Source organism: Anomaloglossus baeobatrachus, chromosome 3 (genome assembly GCF_048569485.1).
Source record: "Anomaloglossus baeobatrachus isolate aAnoBae1 chromosome 3, aAnoBae1.hap1, whole genome shotgun sequence".
Lineage (NCBI taxonomy): Eukaryota > Metazoa > Chordata > Amphibia > Anura > Aromobatidae > Anomaloglossus > Anomaloglossus baeobatrachus.
In genome coordinates, this window is record NC_134355.1 from 581,744,184 (window position 1) to 581,768,084 (window position 23,901).

Sequence of the window (23,901 nt, forward strand, 5' to 3'; positions counted from 1 at the left end):
GGACCTAGGCAGGTGCCATATCTAGTGGTTCGTGTCCTCGCACACTAGTGGAGCGAACGCAGGTAGGAGCTTTGTGCGGCTTACGCTGCTGTTCGTCTCTTTTGCACCACTAGAAGAGCGGACCTAGGTAGGTGCCATTTCGCACACATTGCCTTTGTCTCTGTGATTATTAACAGAGATCATTCCACACACCCTCCAAGTAAGGGAGGAATTGCTTTACTTACTTATTATATCCTTCTGTGAGTTAACAGAGGTATTGCACTCTGCCATAGTCTGCAGCAGAGTCTTTTCACGGTGGACCCTGACTGTCTGATACTCCTTTAAGTTGTTATCAGACAGCCCCCCGTAACATTAGGACTGAGCCAAGGGTCTGGCAGTTATGGCAGAATATCAGCAGTTACACCGTTACATACAAGTACTTGAGTCACGGCTCAAGAGTATAGAGGATAAACCTCAGACCATGGTGGCAGCTGCACATGATCCTCGACTTGCTCTGCCAAACAGATATTCTGGCGATGCCAGATCATGTCGTGGTTTCATTAGTCAGTGTCAGATACACCTAGAGGTCAACTCTTCTCGCTTCTCTACGGAGAGGTCCAGAGTAGGCTTTATCATCTCCTTACTTCAGGACAAAGCCTTAGAATGGGCGACTCCCCTATGGGAGCGCTCTGATGTGGTTACTCTGAGACATCAAGACTTTCTTGATGCTCTTAAGGCGGTATTCATGGGTCCGCAGGTTACCCATGATGCGGCCCTGAGACTGTTAGATCTATCTCAGGGTTCGTTATCCACTAGTTCTTATGCCATTGCTTTTAGAACTCTGGTGGCAGAACTAGATTGGCCAGAGAAGGTGTTGATTCCTATCTTCTGGAGAGGGTTGGCAGGCTATGTCAAGGATGCTCTTGCTACTCGTGAGGTCCCTGCTTCTCTGGAGGACTTGATCACAGTAGCAACGAGGATCGATGTACGCCATAAGGAACGTAGACTCGAGGTCTCTTCCTCACGCCCTAAGCATCGGGCTATTCCAGTTGTTGAGGGTCCACTACCATCTTCCTCAGCATCTGAAACATCTCCCAGTCCTATGGAGTTAGGTCATACGTCCTCCAGACTACGCAAGTCTGGTCCTCCTATATGTTACGTATGTCGTCAGGCTGGGCACTATGCCAACAAGTGTCCTAGTCGTCAGGGAAACTCCCTGGCCTAGTAACCATTAGAGGGGGTTACTAGAGACGTCTTCTGCACCCTCTAAGTGTTGTATCCCAGGTCAGCTCTCGTTATCTGAGAATACATGGCCTATTATGGCTTTTGTGGATTCCGGAGCTGACGGGACTTTTGTGTCCTCAGGATTTGCAAAGGGACACAATATTCCCTCTATCATGTTAGAGGCGCCTATTCCTGTCCGTGTTGTTAATGGAACTATGTTGTCTGACTCCATTACATTGAGGACAGTTCCCTTGCGCCTTTCCCTGTCTCAGGGTCACATAGAGGAGATTTCTTTTCTTGTTTTGCCTGAGGGTATAGACGACGTCCTTCTGGGTCTTCCATGGCTTCGGACTCATGCTCCTCACATTGACTGGGAGTCTGACAGCATTATTAGTTGGGGTTCGAAATGTCAGTCCCGATGTCTTCCCTTACCACCTAAGGTCATTGCGGTTGCATCTACTGATCTCTCTCCCATACCTACACCCTATCTGGATTTCGCTGACGTGTTCTCCAAACAGGGTGCTGAGGTTCTTCCACCCCATAGGCCGTATGACTGTGCCATAGACCTTATCCCAGGTTCGGTTCCACCTAAAGGCAGGGTTTACCCCCTGTCGATACCTGAGTCGGAGGCCATGTCGACCTATATAAGAGAGAGTTTAGAGAAGGGGTTCATTCGTAAGTCTGTCTCTCCCGCGGGAGCTGGGTTTTTCTTTGTTCGGAAGAAAGAGGGTGATTTGCGTCCCTGCATAGATTACAGGGGTCTCAACGCAATCACAATAAAGAACAAATACCCATTACCTTTAATTTCGGAGCTCTTTGACAGACTGAGAGGAGCTCAAGTTTTTACGAAGTTGGATCTGCGGGGTGCGTATAACTTGGTACGAATTCGAAAGGGTGACGAATGGAAGACCGCTTTTAACACCCGAGACGGTCACTATGAATACCTCGTCATGCCTTTTGGGTTATGTAATGCACCCGCAGTATTTCAGGACTTCGTAAACGATGTGTTCAGGGATTTACTGTTATCCTCAGTAGTGGTGTATCTGGACGACATCCTGATTTTTTCTCCTGATCTGGAGACTCATCGTCAGGATGTCGTTCGTGTCCTTTCCCGTTTAAGGGAGCACTCATTGTTTGCTAAACTCGAGAAATGTGTATTCGAGCAGTCCTCATTGCCTTTTTTGGGTTACATTATCTCACAAGAGGGCCTGGCTATGGATCCTGCGAAGCTCTCTGCTGTCCTGCAATGGTCCGAACCTCATTCCTTGAAGGCGGTGCAACGCTTCTTAGGATTCATAAATTATTACAGGCAGTTCATACCCCATTTTTCTACTTTGGTGGCCCCTTTGGTGGCCTTGACTAAGAAAGGTGCTAATCCCAAAGCCTGGTCTACTGAGACATCTCAGGCTTTTGAGGCAGTAAAAAGACACTTTTCAACTGCTCCCGTTCTTCAAAGACCCGATGAGAATAAGCCCTTCCTCTTAGAGGTTGATGCCTCTTCAGTGGGTGCTGGTGCGGTCTTGTATCAAAAGAACGGTGCAGGTAGAAAAAGGCCGTGTTTCTTCTTTGCTAAAACCTTTTCACCGGCAGAGAGAAACTATACCATTGGGGATAGGGAACTGCTCGCCTTGAGATTAGCCTTGGAGGAGTGGCGTCACTTGCTGGAAGGAGCGAAACATCCTTTCCAGGTCTATACAGACCATAAGAATCTGACGTACTTACAAACCGCTCAGCGTCTGAATCCTCGCCAAGCCCGCTGGTCCTTGTTTTTCTCCCGCTTTCACTTCTCCATCAACTATCTGTCTGGGAGTAAGAATAACAAGGCAGACGCCCTGTCTCGCTCTATGCTTTCTACCCAGGAAGAGATTGACGAACCTCGTCTTATCCTTCCCTCCAGGGTTTTTCATATGCTCTCCCCTGTGACGTTAGACCAAATCCCACCGGGCAAGACCTTTGTTCCGCCTGATCGACAGAATGATATACTATCATGGGCCCACACCTCAAAGGTGGGTGGGCATTTTGGTATTAGGCGGACACGAGAGTTACTGGAGAGGTGGTATTGGTGGCCACACTTAGCCAGCCACGTCAAGAGATATGTCGGTTCCTGCTACTCGTGTGCTCGCAACCGTCCATTACGGCAGAGACCGGCTGGGCTCTTGCATCCTTTACCAGTGCCAGATAGACCATGGGAGGTGGTAGGCATGGACTTTGTGGGTGATCTTCCATGTTCACAGGGACATAGATTTGTGTGGGTCATTACGGACCATTTCTCCCGGATGGTTCATCTCGTACCATTATCGAGAATCCCATCTTCCAGGGTACTAGCCAAACTATTCCTCAAGCATGTCTTTAGGCTTCACGGGATGCCAGATCGTATCATTTGTGATAGAGGCCCGCAATTTGCTTCCCGTTTCTGGCGAGATCTTTGTAGCCTTCTGCAAATTGAGTTGAATCTATCTTCGGCATACCATCCGGAGACCAATGGTTTGGTTGAGCGTACCAATCAATCCATGATTATATACCTTCGACACTTTGTTGCTGAGAACCACGATAACTGGTCCTCCCTCCTACCCTGGGCAGAATTTGCCCTTAACAATTCGCTGGCTGAGGCCACTGGGCAGACACCGTTCGTACTCAATAATGGGCAACACCCTAGGGTACCGGTACCGTTTCCCGCTGCTGCACCTCCTCCTCTTGTGGCCGACTGGGCAACTAATGCCAGAGAGGTTTGGGATCGGACTCAAGAGTCAATCCAAGCAGCTAAGGACCGTATGAAGACGGTGTCCGATCGGTTTCGTCGCCCGGCTCCTGTCTTTTCTCCAGGGGACTTTGTGTGGCTCTCTGCAAAAAACGTGAAACTTAGAGTGAGCTCTGTCAAATTTGCTCCTCGCTTCCTGGGTCCTTATGAGGTTCTTCGACAGGTAAATCCTGTAGTCTACCAATTGAAGTTACCCGTCCATCTTAGGATCCATGACAAATTCCATGTTTCACTGCTAAAGCCGGCAATTTTACCTCACGCTCGTGAAGTGCACTCTCCTGCTTCTGATTCCTCTCGCTCTAGCTATGAGGTACGAGCCATAGTTGGTTCTAAGATGGTTAGAGGGCGCAGGTTCTTCTTGATAGATTGGGAGGGCTACGGCCCGGAACATCGCTCTTGGGAGCCTGAGGAGGCTGTCCATGCTCCCGACTTAGTTGCCGATTACCTGCGTCGCCGGGAGGGGGGCCCTTGAGGGGGAGGTACTGTTACGGTTGCTGCGAGCACTGGAGACTATGTCCAGATTTCTTGCTACTGCACATGTGCGAGCGCTGGAGACTAAGTCCAGATTTCTTGCTACTGCACATGTGCGAGCGCTGGAGACTAAGTCCAGATTTCTTGCTACTGCACATGTGCGAGTGCTTGAGACTAAGTCCTATCTTGGAGCCATTGCACATGTGCGGGTGACATCATCGCTGACACGAGGTCACATGTCTCTGACACCTTCTATGCCGATTGGTCGCTGGTCATGTGCTTGTGACGCCTTGCTCGGTGATAGGCCAGCATGACGTCACTCTTGTCGTTCTGGCAGCGGATTGGCTCTGGTGTCCTCCATCTTGGATGAGGCACAGAGTCTATATAAGACCCTGACACACGCCGCATGGCGCTCAGTCCTCTTGGTTCATGCATAAGAGTAGACGCTCTGTGTGCGTTCCTCTAGGCATTCCTCTGTCTATGCTAGGTGAGCGCTACCGGCAGGGTAGCGTTCTTATACCTTACAGCTTCGGCTGCTGTCCGTATCCTTACCTCTTAGGGGAGCGGACATAGGCAGGTGCCTGAGGCACATGGTCTGGCTGGGCCTTGTGATTCGACTCGTAGGTGGACGTTGCCGCTAGGGTAACGTTCCTTATACTGCGTCTGGCAGTTGTTCGTATCCTCGCACACTAGGGGAGCGAACAGAGGTAGGAGCTTTGTGCGGCTTACGCTGCTGTTCGTCTCTTTTGCACCACTAGAAGAGCGGACCTAGGCAGGTGCCATATCTAGTGGTTCGTGTCCTCGCACACTAGTGGAGCGAACGCAGGTAGGAGCTTTGTGCGGCTTACGCTGCTGTTCGTCTCTTTTGCACCACTAGAAGAGCGGACCTAGGTAGGTGCCATTTCGCACACATTGCCTTTGTCTCTGTGATTATTAACAGAGATCATTCCACACACCCTCCAAGTAAGGGAGGAATTGCTTTACTTACTTATTATATCCTTCTGTGAGTTAACAGAGGTATTGCACTCTGCCATAGTCTGCAGCAGAGTCTTTGCACGGTGGACCCTGACTGTCTGATACTCCTTTAAGTTGTTATCAGACAGCCCCCCGTAACACAATGCTGTATGATTCCCAAGTCGTGGGACACGACAATTTATAAGTACTACCAGTGTCTCCCATGTGATATATATGCTCCATCCCTGGTATTTCCTATTTAATGTATATGGAACAGCCCCAGTGTCTCCTATGTGATGTATAAGTACCAGTGCATCCTATGTGATATATATGCTCCAGCCCCAATGTATCCTATGAGATGTATATTTACCAGTCCCCAGTGTCTCCTATGTGATGTATATGCTCAATCTCCAGTATCTCATATCTTATGTATAAGTACCATCAGTGTCTCCTATGTGATGTATATGATCCATCCCCGGTATTTCCTATTTAATGTATATGAACCAGCCCTAGTGCCTCCTATCTGATGTATAAGTACCAATTCCACTGCCTTCTATGTGATGCCCCAATGTATCTTATGAGATGAACATTTACCAGTTCCCAGGGTGTCATATGTGATGAATAAGTATATATATATATATATATATATATATATATATATATATATATATATATAAGTTCAGACCAAAAGTTTGGACACACCTTCTCATTCAAAGAGTTTTCTTTATTTTCATGACTCTGAAAATTGTAGATTCACATTGAAGACATCAAACTATGAATTAACACATGTGCAATCAAATACTTAACAAAAAATTGTGAAACAACTGAAAATATGTCTTATATTCTAGGTTCTTCAAAGTAGCCATTTTTTTGCTTTGATTACTACTCTTGGCGTTCTCTTGATTAGCTGCAAGAGGTAGTCACCAGAAATGGTCTTCCAACAATCTTGAAGCAGTTCCCAGAGATGCTTAGCACTTGTTGGTGGCTACTTTGAAGAACCTAGAATATAAGACATATTTTCAGTTGTTTCCCACTTTTTTGTTAAGTATTTCATTCCCCATGTGTTAATTCATAGTTTTGATGCCTACAATGTGAATCTACAATTTTCAGAGGCATGAAAATAAAGAAAACTATTTGAATGAGAAGGTGTGTCCAAACCTTTGGTCGGTACTGTATATATATATATATATATATATATATATATCATCAACAGTGTCTCTTATGTGTTGTATATGCTTCCACCCCAATATCTCCTATGTGATGTATATGCTCCAGTACCAGTGTCTCTATACAGCAGTCTAAGTGTCTTCTATGTGATGTATACCACAGTCTTAGTGTTTCCTATGTCATGTATATACCGCATTCTTAATGTCTATGTGCTGTATATACAGCAGTCTCAGTATATCCCATGTGATGTATATACCGCAGTCTCAGAGTCTCTTGCGTGATGTAAGTGCACTAGTCCCAGTGTATCCTATATAATGTATATGTTCCAGCCCCAGTATCTCCAATGTGATGTGTATGCACCAGCTCCAGTATCTCCTATGTGATGTATTTGCACCAGCCCCAGTGTCTCCTATGTGATGTAAATGCACCAGCCTCAGTGTCTCCTATGTGATCTATATGCTTCAGTCCCAATATCTCCTATGTGATATATACTGTATACTCCAGTACCAGTGTCTCCAATGTGATTTATACAGTAGTGTCAGTGTCTCCTATGTCATGTATCAACAGACTGTGTCTCTTATGTGATGCATATACAGAATTTTTGATGTCTATGTGTTGTATATACAGCAGTCTCAGCATATCCTATGCGATATGTATACAGAAGTCTCAGTATCTCCTATGTATACACAGAAATCTCAGTGTTTCCTATGGGATGTATGTGCACTAGCCCCAGTGTCTCCTTTATAATGTATATGCACCAACTCAAGTATATCATATATCCCTCCCTGCTTGAGTTCTATAAATGTTACTTGAGCAACGATGGATGTTCTACTACTGTATGAGGAGATATGCAGTGTGGTATATATCTGTGTTCAGTACAATATACATAGAGTTGACTGTGCTCCAGACCGATGCAATCCTAGAAAAGCAGTTACGAGTAGAAACATCATCAATACCACCTAACATTACATCCTCAAGAAAGAGAAGCAGCTCCCGCCATCACATTAGGGGCGAGTTGATTAAATGTTTGACCAAACAAAGCAGGATAAATTTCAAGTTGATAATCTTGTCTGGCAGGCAATGATGTCATAAATATCCAAATAGTCCTTGGCAGAAAAAAAGTTCCTCACCCCTGGTCTAGAGGGTGATGGCCAGGAGAGCAAGGCATTCCATACTGCTATGTGAGGACCATTATGTTTTGTGTTATTGGCCCCCTGCCCCCCAATCTTTAAAGAAACAGACAGGAGACTTTGTAAATACATATAAATGTTTATATATAATTTACATACAAATATATTAACAGTTTACCAGGTTAACAGTGAAAACTATTGCTGAGTAGAACAGAATGACTGTAGTAATTACGAGAGCTAAAACATGGGACATTGAATCGCCTACAAGGGTCCATATTATACACACTCCCTGGTCCACAGCATTTACAATGACATTCCTGCACGACAAGGAACGCCTTCACCCTTCTTTTTTTAATTTCTTATATATACACAATGTAGCAATAATCCAGAGGTAGGCAACTTCTAACCTGGTTTCTGACACAGATGAAGTGGACATTTCTGTAAAACGTCCTATATGTTTTATACAATAAAGGGGGAACTTCCTTTTGAGGATTCCACCAATTTAATTCCTTTCGTGTGATTCCTATAATTAAATGCACATCTGCAACACTGATTGAACAGTGTAGCAGAGCTGGTAGGTTGAGCTGGATGGGCTGAGCAGAACTGAATGGGCTGAGTTGGATGGGCTGAGCAGAACTGGATGGGCTGAGCAGAACTGAATGGGCTGAGTTGGATGGGCTGAGCAGAACTGGATGGGCTGAGCAGAGCTGGATGGGTTGAGCTGGATGGGCTGAGCTAGATGGGTTGAGTTGGATGGGCTGTGCTGGATGGGCTGAGCAGAGCTGGATGGGTTGAGCTGGATGGGCAGAGCTGGATGGGCTGAGCTGGATGGGTTGAGCTGGATGGGTTGAGCTGGATGGGTTGAGCTGGATGGGCTGAGGTGGATGGGTTGAGTTGGCTCGGTTGACCTGGATGAGCTGAGCAGAGCTGGATGGGTTGAGCTGGATGAGTTGAGCTGGATGAGCTTAGCAGAGTTGGATGGGTTGAGCTGGATGGGCTGAGCTGGATGGGTTGAGCTGGATGAGCTTAGCAGAGTTGGATGGGTTGAGCTGGATGGGCTGAGCTGGATAGCCTGAGCTGCATAGGCTGAGCACTTCTGGATGGAGGAACATTTTGTCCTAAGCTGGCACCAGTACTTGCAGGACAAGAGTGAGTGTGTTTGCAAAGACGTAAAACGCATACATTTAACACTTTGAATGACCTTTCAGTCTGTTTTACATAACGTATTACAAAAATTTGTAAAAAGCAGAAATAAAAGTGACCCTGATATGTGTTGTATGATGGGGATTTATGGAGGATATGTGGAGCAGTGATGCTTCAGAAACCTTTATTAAACATTTTAACTTCTTCACGATCTTGGAACGTCCAAGGCCCTGTCTGTTCCTTTAATGCGAGTTTGCGTGGCGAGACACACTTCAGTTTATGTATTATGAACCAAGACACAAGATTGTTGAGTTCTTCTCATTGGGACAGTCAATAAGTTTCTTTACTGCACATTCGGTCAATGTAACAGTGACATATCATGCAACCCGCAAGTTCATACACTATATATATTATACAAATATTTGTCAATCAGTACTTTTCATGAATGATTAGTTTCATGGATCATTTATAGTAGACTGGTCATAGGCCACAGAGTATATCATTGGAGATAATGAAAGCAGCACTGGAGGGCTGAATCACCATTGTCATATGGGTAGTGAGTTATAAATAAGAAGAAATAGGGAGAGGGGGCCGGGGGTTAGAGGCTGATATAGAGGGGTTATTAAAGAAGTCCCTCTGCATCTTGCTGGCCTTGTGGGGTCCCACTTTGTGATCCAGCAGCCCTGGATCACAAGGGTCAGTCTAACAAGCAGGTATCTTCCACAACTTCCTCATAAGCATGCACACTCAATGATCCTGAGCGTGCTTTTTTGTTTCAATAGTGGAAGGGAAATAGGCTGCTGATGAGTCTTCAGATCTTCCAAGGACAGAAAGGATCAGCTAGGTTGATTTGGTCTTCCCCCATACACGTTACATTGTTAGGTTTGACCAACATTAATAAGTATGTATGGCATGCATGCAATGAACCTTGCAGTTCAGTCTGTGGGGAGCATTTCATAGAGAGGGAGAAGACACAGAATTCTATATAGTGTAAGTTCTATATTCAGTGCAACGTCTATTCCATTCATTAAATCCCTGTTTCTTTTGATTTTAGGAGTCCAGTTGGTGGTGCCCATCAATGACCGACAGCCTGCCCTGTAAGAGTATTATGCACACAGACATAACTGTCAATCATTGAACAGATCTGCCCACTGGACTCTTTAGCTTAGACACAGCAGGGCTTTTAATCAAGAAATCAGAAGTTATACTAGATCCTTTCCTACAGACCCATCTATCAATCTTTTCTGGTAGATTTTGCTGCATTTCCCTTCTACGCGATGTACATCATCCCAGCAGCACCAGACTCTTCCTGCAGTCTCCAGTGACCATGGAGAAAGCTCTCACTTTGTGGGCAGATAGACTTCTGATTACAAGCTGCACATCTGTCTTTCATAATTCCCCGATTCCGGCTCTTCGTCTTACATCTCAGCTTTGGTTACAGCCCAACGATTTGTCTTATATTCTGATTTTCTTACTGAAAATTGGATGGAGTTTTACTGAGTTATATAAGAGCATTCGGTCAGACTGATCCTTCCTTGTATCAACCTCGAATGCTCAGGAATTCAAGAAAAACTTTGTGGCAATGACAGAATTAATAAAATTGAAGAATGAAGTGTGGAAACCTACGAGTCCATTACTCCCCCTCCAGGCTCCAGCACAACGGTTCCTCCCATCCGTATCTGCTGGATTAGGATGTATGATTGATCCCTACATATTAGTGAATAAGTGCAATGTTATTTTTACATCTGTGCGCTATTCTCATCTTATCATTCAGCACTGAAAAGGGCACTTTTGTCTTGTCTTCTAAGTAAACTTGGATTTTCCTGTCCTTGTAATTGGGAACTTATCCTGCTTGGCTGAACATAGCTTCAGCTTTGTAGTTTGCATTGCTAGGAGGGGCTCTGGCAGAGCTTGCAGTGTCTGGCCCCTGAGGAATACAGTTTCAAGGAAAGGCTTGAGTCCAGCAGCATGAGCCATGGAGGAGGGAAGCTATGCCCGGCCAGAATCCTTCTCCTGTAAATCATATTCTCTGCTCTTCTTTACTTTCCAGGCAATGCAGCTCAGCAGCAGCAATCCCAAAGCCTTGTATCCCATCTGAAGACCAAGATACCTATGGAGAGAGGAATATTAGTTTATCCTAAACCATATCTTTGTGTAAATAAGAACTGCTGACCATGATTGTTATAGGAGGTATGGAACAGCAGACGCTACATTGCCAATATAAGTAATTGAATTATTGGTGACGTCTGTTGCCTGCAGCTGTGGTGGTGGAATTGCTGCTTCATCACTGGCATTATACATTGCTGAGAAAACAGAAAACTCTTAGTTTTGCTTATCTAGCCTCTAACCGCACAGGGCATTGACTCTAACATAGTACATCATTGAGTCTCAGACATATTGCATCGCAGTACAACTAACCCATATCAATTTACGATGTTAGAAAACGAGAACTTCACCGAGCAGAGGTCCCATATCCGACCCACCCCCTAGAAGGTAGTTTAGATATAATTGAGGTGATTAGTGATGAGCAAACGTTCTCAGCACTATTCATGCCGCTGCTTGACATGCTCGGTTTCCTGAGCGCCAAATCCTCTGTCTGTCGTTTTTCTGGACGCCCCGGACTGGAGACAAAGAGAGAAAGAGAAATATCTCATCCCCACCCCTCCTGTTAAGGTCTACCGCAAAAATACTCGAGTTTCCCATTGACTTCCATTATGCTCGTTACTTGATTCTAAAGGGTGCTTTACACGCTGCGACATCGCCAACAATATATCGTCGGGGTCACGTCGTTAGTGACGCACATGCAGCATCGTTAGCGACATCGCAGCGTATGACACCAAGGAGCGACGATCAATGATCGTAAAAACGTCAAAAATTGTTGATCGTTGACACGTCGCTCCTTTTCATAATATCATTGATGGTGCATGCCGCTGGTTGTTCGTCGTTCCTGCGGTATCACACATCACTATGTGTGACACCGCAGGAATGACGAACATCTCCTTACCTGCGTCCACCGGCAATGAGGAAGGAAGGAGGTGGGCGGGATATTCCGCCCACTCATCTCCACCCCTCCGCTTCTATTGGACGGCTGCCGTGTGACGTCGCTGTGACGCCGCACGAACTGCCCCCTTAGAAAGGAGGCGGTTCGCCGGCCACAGCAACGTCGCAGGGAAGGTAAATCCGTGACGGGTGTAAGCGATGTTGTGCGCCACGGGCAGCGATTTGCTCGTGACGCACAACCGACGGGGGCGGGTACGCTAGCTAGCGATATCGATAGCGATATTGCAGCGTGTAAAGTGCCCTTAAGTGTCTTGCTCGATTCGAGTAACGAGCACCTGAGCATTTTAGTGCTCACCCATCACTGGAGGTTGTACATGATGAGCATTTTTCCTGTTTAGCAGCAGGTCAAAAAATGATAAATATCTTGCCTGGCACACATTTTTCCAGCAATAATGGCTGATCGGTGGAGTCTTCATGTGACAATGTCTAAAAATGTTTGTGTTTGGATGCAATGTAATACATTGACTGTGAATGTGCCATTTCCACGTGGCATAACGACCACAATTTCTGGCATGTACATTTTCATCTAATGCAAGTCTATGCTGAAAATCCACACATTAAACACGGAATATCAATAAGATAAATTGACATATCATCAATTTAAAAAATTCACTGAAGGTCAGTTTATTCTGAGTATGGTAAAAACTCATATTGGGAAATTAACTTAAAGGGTTTCCAGTACAATAATTTAAATGACTTATCCTCATGGTAGGCCATGAATATCAGATTGGTGAGGACCCACAGCTGGCACCCTACAAATCAGATGTTTTCTGCTCTGGCACTGGTTGTATGTAAACAGTGTATAGAGTAGAACATCGCAGCTCCTTACACGGTTTTATGGCCACTGTTGGGTATAGCAGATGATCTCTATGAATATGTGCTGCTGTACCCATGAAGTGGCCACTAAAAAGAGTATGGCGCTCCGTACAATGTTCATATCTGGCCAATAGCTGATTAGCGAGGGTGCTGGGTAATGCACCCCTACAGATTTGATATTGACTTCCTTCCTTACCGATAAGTCATCATTATAATACTGAAAAAACCCTCTAATTCCTAATTATTATATATATACTATATATATATATATATACATATATACATACTGTATATATATATATATATATATATATATATATATATATATACATATATATATATAGATATACATATATATATCTATAAATTGATATTGAGTTCAAGGAGTCTCTGTAGAATTCCCCGGTCGAGTTCAGAATCAGGACCTCAGTGCTTGATGGCACCTGTCATAACCACCGAATCAATACGTAAAGGCCAAGCTCATGAGCGTCATACACAAAGTCGTTCTAATACCTGTTCCTTAGAAGGTCATTGTCATAATATCGACAAGCGCCTCTTTTCAGACTGGAAGATGTAGACCACTGTAAGCAGGTAGAATCAATGACAAGTCCAAAAAGCGCTGGGGCTGGTAGCCAGGCTGAGAAAATAAGAAATACACAAAAGTGAAATCAGACATCACATCAGGTTTGACCTCTTGAAGTAAAAGCAGTTTACAGCATTATTTTATTTACTAAAGTTGTCCATAAACTTTATATGAAGTCAGTTTCGTCTGTTGTTAATAATGGATGGCATCTGCCCGATTTCTCTCAAAATTGTGATTCGCTAGATTTAGAGATGATCAGAAGATTCCAACAGCTTGAATACAGCATCAACATCAGTTGTGGGATCTTGGCCACCGACCAGATCACTACAAATGATCTCCTACCTGCCGGAATCCCAGGCTCCTCTTCATATATGTAAGAACAGAGCCGGCAGGTAGGAAGAAGTTTGAAGGGCTCTGGTTCTGCCAATCTATTTTATCATCTACCTTGATTTCCATGGCTGGTTGTTGGCCATTAACAGCTGATTAGATTAATATAGAATGATCTGACGGTTCAGTTTTGCAGCTGATGGTCGAATCAAATTATTTAGTTTAGCGCTTGTTGCCTAGGTTACCGGCCACCTCTACAGTCTATGAGAAGTGGCTGTTTTTAGAGGCACAGAGTGCGCGGTACAAAGTTCCTTGCTAAAGGACTTGCAAGTGCCCTTGCCAAGAGCCCAAAAAGACGATCTTCAGGAAGCGCATTGCCGCTTCTTGTCAAGTAGGAAGTCAAGAGGCAGCCGAGCTGTGCGGTCCTGAAGATAGGATTATGAGATAAAAGTCTTAAAAAGGTTTAATGAAGGAAGACTGAGAACCATAACTCACCTAAAAGTCTCATAAGTAGAAACTGAACTCCGATTGCAAATGATTTCTCCTCTTGCGGTACTACCCTAAAAAAAAAGAAAGATGGCATTAAGTGAATTGTGCTGTTTCTTCAATATCAATTTTGTCCCCTATCTTTCTTACATACCTTAAGACCATCATGTAAAGAGGATTGTGAGAGAGACAGGCAATAAGTCCAGCAAATGAGATGAGGAACATTACAGGAAGGAGGAGGTGGGCGCAGCTCATGGGGCAGGAGCCTGACTGTGCCGTTCCCCCAGCATTACTGCCATCACTGACACATGAGCAGTTTGTATATACCTGGAATAATAAGAAAACATAGTTTAATATGAAGGCAGCCTTGTGATGACCAGTAACAGGTCTCAATTAGTGATGGGCGGACCCGGACTGCAAAAGTCCGGATCCGCGCAGTTTCAGACATACTGAGTGGAATTCTGAGTATTAATCCGGAACTGACACTCAGGTAATACAAAAAAAAAGGCGAAATAAAGAAAAAAATAATAAAGAAAGCGGGCTATAATTACCGAGTCTCCTGCACGGTTGTAACTGCTCCTGTGGCCACTCATTCACTTCCAAGGTCGCTCATTACCTTCATTGCAAATGCACTGCTTTTCCTGCACCACGGCAATCGGGAAGAGCAGAGTAAAGTGCTGGGATTGCCACATCTAATGGATGCAACAATCCTGGATGGCTGCAGGCTGCTATTTTTAGTCTAGGGGGTCCAATAAGTATGGGTGTTATGGACAAGATTATGAATTATTATGAGTATATAAGAGTTACATGGAGATATCCATAAAGAACAGGATTTAAGATGGTGTTTGAACTGTACCACACATATCTCTTGGCATAAGACTCAGACAGACAGTCTGGGCTATTCTTGTGACAAGTGAATCATGCTGACATTGCTTAATATAAATGAGGAACCAAGCACATTACAGTAAATTGTATATCACAGAATAAGCTGTTCTACTTTATCCAATAGGAGACATGTTACGTATTCTTGGCACCTAGCCAATAAGCCCGGTTATATATATTTGTACAACTTCCGGAATAAAGCAGTCTTACTTTCTATTCATATCCGAGTACGTCTCTCTGGTGTGTGTGAAAGAGAGTGGTTATGCATGCTACCACAAGTGACTCATAATTTGGACTGCAGACAGTTTAAGAGGGATGCATGACTGAATGGCATCAACCTAAATTAAGGCCTTATCATTTGGCGCCCAACGTACCTTAGGACGGAGCTCTGGATGGCGGACGGCCGTGCTGACACCTTCAGTCGAAAGGCAACTACGCGAGAGGTGGAGATGCGCACTCCAGCTGCAGGTGAGAACATTTGTATAATCTCACCTTGCAACCTCATGCGTGTACTTGCATTTCGAAGGGGGGGTTGGGCTGTCCCAGTCTAGACACCTAATGACCGCCATCTCGCATTAGATAAGCCGTCCTAAGAGATCCCACACCAAGGTGGTCAGGTTCACCTTAAGCTGTCTGTAATGTAATTCTAAATCACATGAAATGTAATGTGGTTTGAGGTTTTGTCTGCTCTTTGGAGAAAAGCAGAAGTTCTATGTTATTTTTCTCTGACTTAACTGCAGGGGAAAATGAGGAAGTTGTTATATATGCTGGATATATGGATATATATGGTTATATCTGCAGGTGAGATCAACCACCTGGATGGTGTATATAGTGTCCTTATTGTTATGTCATTGTGTTGACCTGTGTCTACCTGTTGAGATGTCTGTCTATTTGCAGCAGGTGGAGTACTTGCTGGCTGCAAAAAGAGGAAGTTCTATGTGGTTTGTTCGTACGGCTGCCAAAAAGAGGAAGTGTCACGAGTGTCACGATAATGTAGTGAGAGCTGTCTTTGAGTGAAGAAAAAAAACAAAACTCTGAAGCTGTACTTTGAAGTATGCTGTTTATACTGTTTATGTATATAGTCGAGATACACTGGTGTGTGACATGTCCGGTCGATAGTTGATGTTTGATAAGGCCTTGGACGGACCTGATCTTCGGGAATAGAAGATTTGGAAGGGTTTTCTATGTACAGGTGCAGTGTTGTATAAAGTGGGGGACGGACCCTGACTGTTACCTGGTACGGTGTTCCTGCTAAGCAGTGAGTTGAACGTGGTATGCGTACTCATTGGTCTTGTTTTAGTTGTCAGTGTATTCTTACCTAGGATTGAATACATTGGGGAAAACCCTTGATTTTAGGCTTAATCATTGAGTATTGATGTTCTGGACGGATTTGTTCAAATAAGGTGTATATAGTGTGAACAGAGGTTACTAGTACTTGAAGTAAGAGATAGTGAGGGTGAATTTAGGTTCTATCACCCACGTGACACTTCTTCCTGGTAGGACAACCCCTTTGTGTTGTGGTTTTGTGGATAGAAATCTTGGTATTCTGTGGATGTGTATAGTTACTGGTCCAGGAGAGGAAGTGCACTACGGCACAGACCATACATCCAGGTTGACGCGTTAGTTTTAGGTCGTGTACCCTTTAAACATGGGGTCTAATCAGTCCACACCTGTCAAGTTAACGGCAGAAGAATTAGTAAGCGAGCAAAAAGGTAAAAAGTATATTAAAAATATGAAGTCGCTCCTTCAGGGATCACTATCAAGAGGGAGATTAGAGGAGCAGGAATGGAAAGATGTCTTATTAAATAAGCGAGGGATTTTGAAAGATAAAGATCTCCTTATGGATGCTGAGGCATGGTATAGAACGTCAAAAGATGTTAGAAAATTGGCATGGAAAGAGGAATGTGATGGAGATAGTAGATATTTCTATATTGCATCAGCTCAGAAAATGGCACCTCAGGAAGTGGCCAAGCCCATTAGGAAACTATGCCCCCCTCCTCATAAGTCGTCCCCAGAGGATTGGACTTGTGTAGTTTGTCCTCCTGCCCACCAAACGCCCTCCCTAGCCTGTCCAGACGTCATTTCAGGTCGGGCCGCACCTAGTTCCCTTTTCCAGCCATCTTAAGTCTCAAGGCCACTGGCCTATTTGTTGCTGGAGCAACAGAAGCCACCGAGGGGGGGGAAGGAAGATGAGAATGATTTAACAATGATTCACCCCACCACCAAAACTGATTTGTATGGGCTCACCCAAATTAAAGATGGGGATTCTTTCTGGCCAGTAATGGAGCCAGGTTTGCGGGTTTACAGTGAGGGTGCGTGTACCTTATCACCCAAGTGACACTGGAAGATGTTTTATGTATAATGTACGCAGTTTTTGGTGTAGAACACCGTAGGAGAGTTGAAATTGGGAAAAAAAAAATAAATAAATAAATAAGAGAAGTATTAGTTTCTATTTCAGTCCTGTGAAGTTTAATTGTAAATGACACACGTATGTTGAAATGGAGAATTCTCCCAAGGGGGGAGATTAGATGAGAATTGATGAGTAATTCTGAATCTAGTAACTACACTATGTGTATTTTACCTGTCTGTGAAAATAAGAAACATAAGCTGATATATAGGGTGGACTTGTGTGCTGTCTGTGGAGCACTGTGTCCACGTAAGCCCACCCCATTATTTTCTGTCCTAAATGTAGATTTCTTTCTGTCACTCTGTGTTTTGCCCAGCCCTGGGTGGGGTATGGTATGGGGATAGTTATCAGGGTCTGACAGGAGATAGGGATACGCTGGAGGCTCGGCCCTGACCACCATCAGGTCTACCGTCGAGAAGAGGGCGAGTACAGGGTCCCTAGTTACAGGGTCAGCCCAGGGGTCCCTATATAATCCGTATTCCCAGTGACAGATTGAATACCTCCTGAATGTAGATGTCACAATACATGTCACTCCCTCCCAGGACTCTTCAGACGCCATTTTTGGCCAACACCTACTTCCTCTTTTAGCAGCTGTTTCTTATCGGTAATTATTTTCAGTGGACGTTTTAACTCAGACACTACATAGTTCATCTTTTGACGCCATTTTAGTCCAGCCGACACCCAGTTCCCCATTTTTGTTTCAGCAACCAAAGCCACTGCTCTGTTTATTGCTGACATAGCAGGGACTGCAGAGGGGGGAGACAGGGACCTGAAACACACACTCCGTTTTTGGTCATATATGCAGTTGTGCCCCATTGTGTTCCCACTCATGAACCTTAGCAGAGGTTATTGTTGATAGTCCTGTGGAAACCTTTTCCCTTCACTTTTGCATGTTCGTTTTTGTTGTATCTAGTATACAGTTTATTAGACCATATAGACTGCTCACTATTAGTCCTGGTGGACGGTGAATATTTTTCTGCCTATGGCAGTTGCTGCTTAGCCTGGTTTTGAGATATTTTCACTTGTATGTTATCCTGCCTGGTATCTTGCACAAGAGTTCCCTGATAGAGAGGGTGGAGGTTCATGTGGTCCCAAGGGGACATTGATCATCAGGAGTTGGCATATATTAGGGTTTTCGTTGGCAGCACCCAGTAATCCTTTGTGTCTTAGTTTGCAGGGTCTGACAGGAGAGAGGGATACGCTGGAGGCCCGACCCTGACCACCATCAGGTCTACCGTCGGGATGAGGGAGAGTGCAGGGCCCCCAGTTACAGGGTCAGCACAGGAGAGGTAGAGTAGATACGCTCCACTGCTTTTTCCTAGTTGTGTATATGTAGTCAGGGGGTGTTGCTTGGTAGTTTCCAAACCCTCTTGTGCTCTTTTCTCTTTCCCCGGGGTTTTAGGGGATCTTAGTTTTTAGAATTTCAGTGTTCTCCTGACCCCAAGCTACACTCATTGCTCTTTCTTACAAACCTAGGTATAGTCCTTTGTATCAGGTCTCCGAGAGCCCATATGCAAACAACTACAGCTGGTAACACCTGAGTTACAGTCACAGTCACCTGAGTTACAGTCACAGTCACCTGAAGAGTATCATCATGTCATCTCCAGCCCAGAAGTCATTCTACATGTAAGTCACCATCTCCCGGTGTGGGGTCCTTAATCCTGCTGAACTTCTCCCTCTTCCAAGGGGGGAGTGTCCCACCTCTGACACCTTGGTGGAAGAGGTAGTCGACTCTGGCATAGCTGAAACTCTGGATTCGATACAGTGATGGATACACCTTTGGACCCTGACTTAACCCCTTTGCAGATGGATCAAGATGTGCATCAAGAAGACGGTTCCACATGGGTATGGTGCTGGTAGCAGAAGACGCTGTGCTGATAGAGCAGTCGCTACCCGCATGCCTGTCTGTGAAGAAGCAGATGTATGTGCTCTCGCTGAAGCCTGCAAGATGGCAGCCAGCATCTACTCTGTATGGAAGACAAGAGACTTGATAACTGCCAATGGAACTGTACGCCGCCATGAGCCAATAGAAGAACGGATGGAAGCTTTGCTATTGCCAGACAGAGTCGCGGTGAGCAGTGTTGAGGCCTACATTGGAGAAGTCAAGGGAAGCAGTAAGAAGTGCCCTCACTGACAGAACATCCAAAGAAGCCCCAAGACCACTTACCAGAGAAACAGTCAGTCAATCTGTGCTTTTTGAATGACCCCGATGTGAAGAAAAGAGGATAGATGGAAAGTCTTGAGAAAACATTGTCCTGACTCTACAAGAGCAAGTCTCAGAAGAAGAAGAGGACTGAGATAGGGTGCAGCTGTGGGCTCCCGGAGACCATGGAAAGTGGCTAGTGACCTGCTTTCACTGTAGAAGGCAAGGGCATGAGAGTCTTCCCCTTGAATTGTTCAGTTTCAGACACACCCCAGCAGGGACCACTAGGTTGAGACCCTATGAAATCCTGTTTAGAAGTACTCCCAGATACTTCAACTAAGCTTGTTGTTTGTTTAAACATTTGCCTAATACACGTTTTTGAGTTTTCTCCTCCAGATCCAACCAGATCTAGATTTTTCTCTTTTCTTTTCCTCTCTTTCTCTCTCTCCCTCTCTTCTCAATCTTTCTCTCTCTCTCTTCTTCTCTCTTCTCTTACTCTTTTTCTTTCGGACGAAGATCCATGCATTCCACTACAAAGAGATGTCGGACCTGCCTGAGACCAGGAGATGGCTGTCTTCCCTCTTCTACCCGATATTTTGTGCCAGGACGATGATATCTAAGCATGTGTACCAGAAGACGACTGTGCATCCCACCTTTGATGATGTCCCACCATTACCGCCTGAGGACTGAGGAGCATGAGACTTTGAGTGAAACCAACCCTGATAAATATTAGCCCATTAGAGGACTACTGCCAGCCACATTCCCCCTTCCTGAATAACGTGTGCCAGCGGAACATAGCCATGAGGACAGTCTAGAGAATACGGTCAGTATCTGGCTTCCTATGCATAGTCTGTTGGGTGGGAAGATTCATCCACAAGGGATGGGGTATCTCGTATGTGAGTGAGGTAACCATCGGCATTAGGACAGATCAATAGACCTGGAAAAGTAAGGAAAGACTTTTTGGCTATCTCCAAAGGGGGGACTGTTATGGACAAGATTATGAATTATTATGAGTATATAACAGTTACATAGAGATATCCATAAAGAACAGGATTTAAGATGGTGTTTGAACTGTACCACACATATCTCTTGGCATAAGACTCAGACAGACAGTCTGGGCTATTCTTGTGACCAGTGAATCATGCTGACATTGCTTAATATAAATGAGGAACCAAGCACATTACAGTAAATTGTATATCACAGAATAAGCTGTTCTACTTTATCCAATAGGAGACGTCTTATGTATTCTTGGCACCTAGCCAATAAGCCCGGTTATATATATTTGTACAACTTCCGGAATAAAGCAGTCTTACTTTCTATTCATATCCGAGTACATCTCTCTGGTGTGTGTGAAAGAGAGTGGTTATGCATGCTACCACAAGTGACTCATAATTTGGACTGCAGACAGTTTAAGAGGGATGCATGACTGAATGGCATCAACCTAAATTAAGGCCTTATCATGGGTATCCCCAGCCTGAGAATACCAGCCTCCAGCTGTTGGGCTTTATCATGGCTGGGTATCAAAATTGAGGGGGGCTGCACACTGTTTTTTTTTTTTAAATTATTAATTACATTTTTTTATATACACAGCCAAGATAAGCACACGGCTGGCGGCTGCAGCCTGTAGACGTATGCTTTATATGTGATGGGTATCATAACATGGGGGGAAATAACGCCAATTTATTTATTTTTACTGTACAATAGTGACACGCTTGGTGTGTGATTGGTTTCAGTCAGGCACTGTCACTCAGCGTGGGGTCGCGTCTGACTGTCTGACAGATGTCAGTCGGTGGGGAAAGCAGTGCATATGAATGACAGTAAATGAGTGGCCCTGGAAGTGAATGAGCAGCCTGGAAGCAGTTACAGCCGCGCCGGGGCCTCTGTAAGTACAGAGCGCTTGTTCCTATCCCCCTATCTCTTCTACCACTATTTTGAATCATTGGATTCTGGTCCCTATAGATTTATATAGGGACCAGCGTCCTGCCAGATAACTGGGACCAATCCTAGGCTGGAACTGGGTTGTTTATTTTTAACTCATTTAGACCTGTCGGTCCCAGTTATCTGCAAGTCCACCCAGTACTAGTCTCAATTCTTTAATGGCCAAAGCTTGGCATAGCCCATGCTGATATAAGTCCACATATCAGTAAAGGGAATCTGGCACCAGGTTTATTAAGTCTGAGGACAGGATAAAGGAACGACAGACAATCATTTATTACTTGGGGGGGGGTTGGCTGCAGTTTTCATAAAATGACCCTTTATCAGCCACTTGACTTTCCACAACAGACAATGTCAGGGTAAGAAGGATTGGGCATATTTAATTGAAATGCCCAATCCTTTTGTTCTTGGGATACATAAGACGCTCCCCTACACACACTGAACACTCGGGTAGCTTTGCTGTTTGGGAAAAAAAGGATTGGGCATGTTGTATTTTTTTTATATGAGGTTTATTGTGCGTACTTTTATAAGGTTTGACCATTGGGTTTCTTTTAGGAAGAAGTGAGTACAGATGGGCCATGTGAGCTCCAAACACATAAAACAATGGTCGATAGAACTTAGGAGTGCCTGGTAGTTGATACCCTGGGGTATTTGGCCCTTTTGCCCTTCCTATAATTTGGTCCTGAATTATAGACAAATCATCTTGGCACTTTTGTAAATGTAAAACCTTAAAACTTACGGAAACGTAATCAGTGTTGTATGGGTTACTCACCGATGAATAAGTATTGAAAGTACTACATCCAGCTTGGCAGGGGGACATGTACTCCACTCCATCAGATCCACACACTGGGTGAAAAGCATGTTCTTGGCAAGCACACTGCTGAAGGCAAGTCATATTCGTACTGCAAAACATCACAATTTTTGGGTTGGAAAAACTTTTAAGAGAAAAGTTCATGGCTGATTTATAACAGTGGGCTACTGAGTTATGTGCACTCATTAAAGGGGTTGTTCAGCCCAGTCCAAATTTTCAGCACATATTCCAACTTGGTAAATCGTAAGAGTAAGCAATATAGATAGTGATATTCGGCTCTGATTGACGGTTAGAGCGGTCATCACTAGACAGCATATATGTGACTTCCATACTTGTGGCCAAGCGCCAACTCGATTCTCATCCATTTCTCTAAATAGAACAATGTCACTGTCTGTGAGGATTCAGCAAACTGCAGTATGTGCTAAAACTATGCACTGGGATGGCCAACCCCTAAAGGTACCGTCACACTAAGCAACTTACCAGCGATCCCAACAACGATAGGGATCGCTGGTAAGTTGCTAGGAGGTTGCTGGTGAGCTGTCACACTGCAACGCTCCAGCGATCCCACCAGCAACCTGACCTGGCAGGGATCGCTGGAGCGTGGCTACACGAGTTGCTGGTGAGCTCACCAGCAACCAGTGACCAGCCCCCAGCGCCGCATGGAAGATGCTGCGCTTGGTAACTAAGGTAAATATCGGGTAACCAACCCGATATTTACCTTGGTTACCACTGCACGGAGCTACACGTGCAGAGAGCAGGGAGCAGCGCACACTGAGCGCTGGCTCCCTGCTCTCCTAGTACAGCACACATCGGGTTAATTACCCGATGTGTGCTGCAGCTAAATGTGCACAGAGCAGGGAGCAGCGCACACTGAGCGCTGGCTCCCTGCTCTCCTACTTACAGCACACATCGGGTTAATTACCCGATGTGTGCTGCAGCTACATGTGCACAGAGCAGGAGCCGGCAGCACAGGCAGTGAGAGAGGCTGGTATCGAAGGTAAATATCGGGTAACCAAGGACAGGGCTTCTTGGTTACCCGATGTTTACATTGGTTACCAGCCTCTGCAGAAGCCGGCTCCTGCTGCCTGCACATTTAGTTGTTGCTGTCTCTCTGTCACACACAGCGATCTGTGCTTCACAGCAGGACAGCAACAACTAAAAAATGGCCCAGGACATTCAGCAACAACTAACGACCTCACAGCAGGGGCCAGGTTGTTGCTGGATGTCACACACAGCAACATCGCTAGCAACGTCACAAAAGTTGTTCGTTAGCAGCGATGTTGCTAGCGATGTTGCTTAGTGTGACGGGGCCTTAAGAGTATATTCTTGGAGTTAATAAAAACATGGAAAGGAATGCAACTTTATTACAGATAATGTTAAAGGGGTATTCCCATCTCCAAAATCCTCTCCCAATATATAGTAGGTGTAATAAGAATATTAGCAAATACCTCCTATAAGTAATGTAGTATAGTTTTTCTGATTCACTATGTCGCTTACCTCATGTTTAGGACTTTGCAGGACCTTAGGTATCCATGGTTACGACCACAAGCAACTAACTAAATAACTCTTTGTGACTATATGGTGGTTGTAACCATGGATACCTAAGGTCCTGCAAAGCCCTGAAC

General features: G+C 44.8%; 1 protein-coding gene across 1 annotated transcript in view; it reads right to left on the reverse strand.

Annotated features, from left to right (window-relative positions):
* Nucleotides 1-7,816: 7,816 nt before the first annotated feature.
* SLCO2A1 (solute carrier organic anion transporter family member 2A1) overlaps nt 7,817-23,901 on the reverse strand; it is an 84,048-nt gene continuing 67,963 nt past the window's right edge. The window contains exons 10-14 of the mRNA XM_075341000.1: nt 22,238-22,367; nt 14,253-14,425; nt 14,108-14,172; nt 13,216-13,339; nt 7,817-10,936 (exon numbers count right to left, since the gene is read on the reverse strand). Coding sequence (XP_075197115.1) covers nt 10,816-10,936; nt 13,216-13,339; nt 14,108-14,172; nt 14,253-14,425; nt 22,238-22,367 — 613 coding nt within the window. The 3' untranslated portion in view covers nt 7,817-10,815. The remainder of the gene's footprint in view (nt 10,937-13,215; nt 13,340-14,107; nt 14,173-14,252; nt 14,426-22,237; nt 22,368-23,901) is intronic.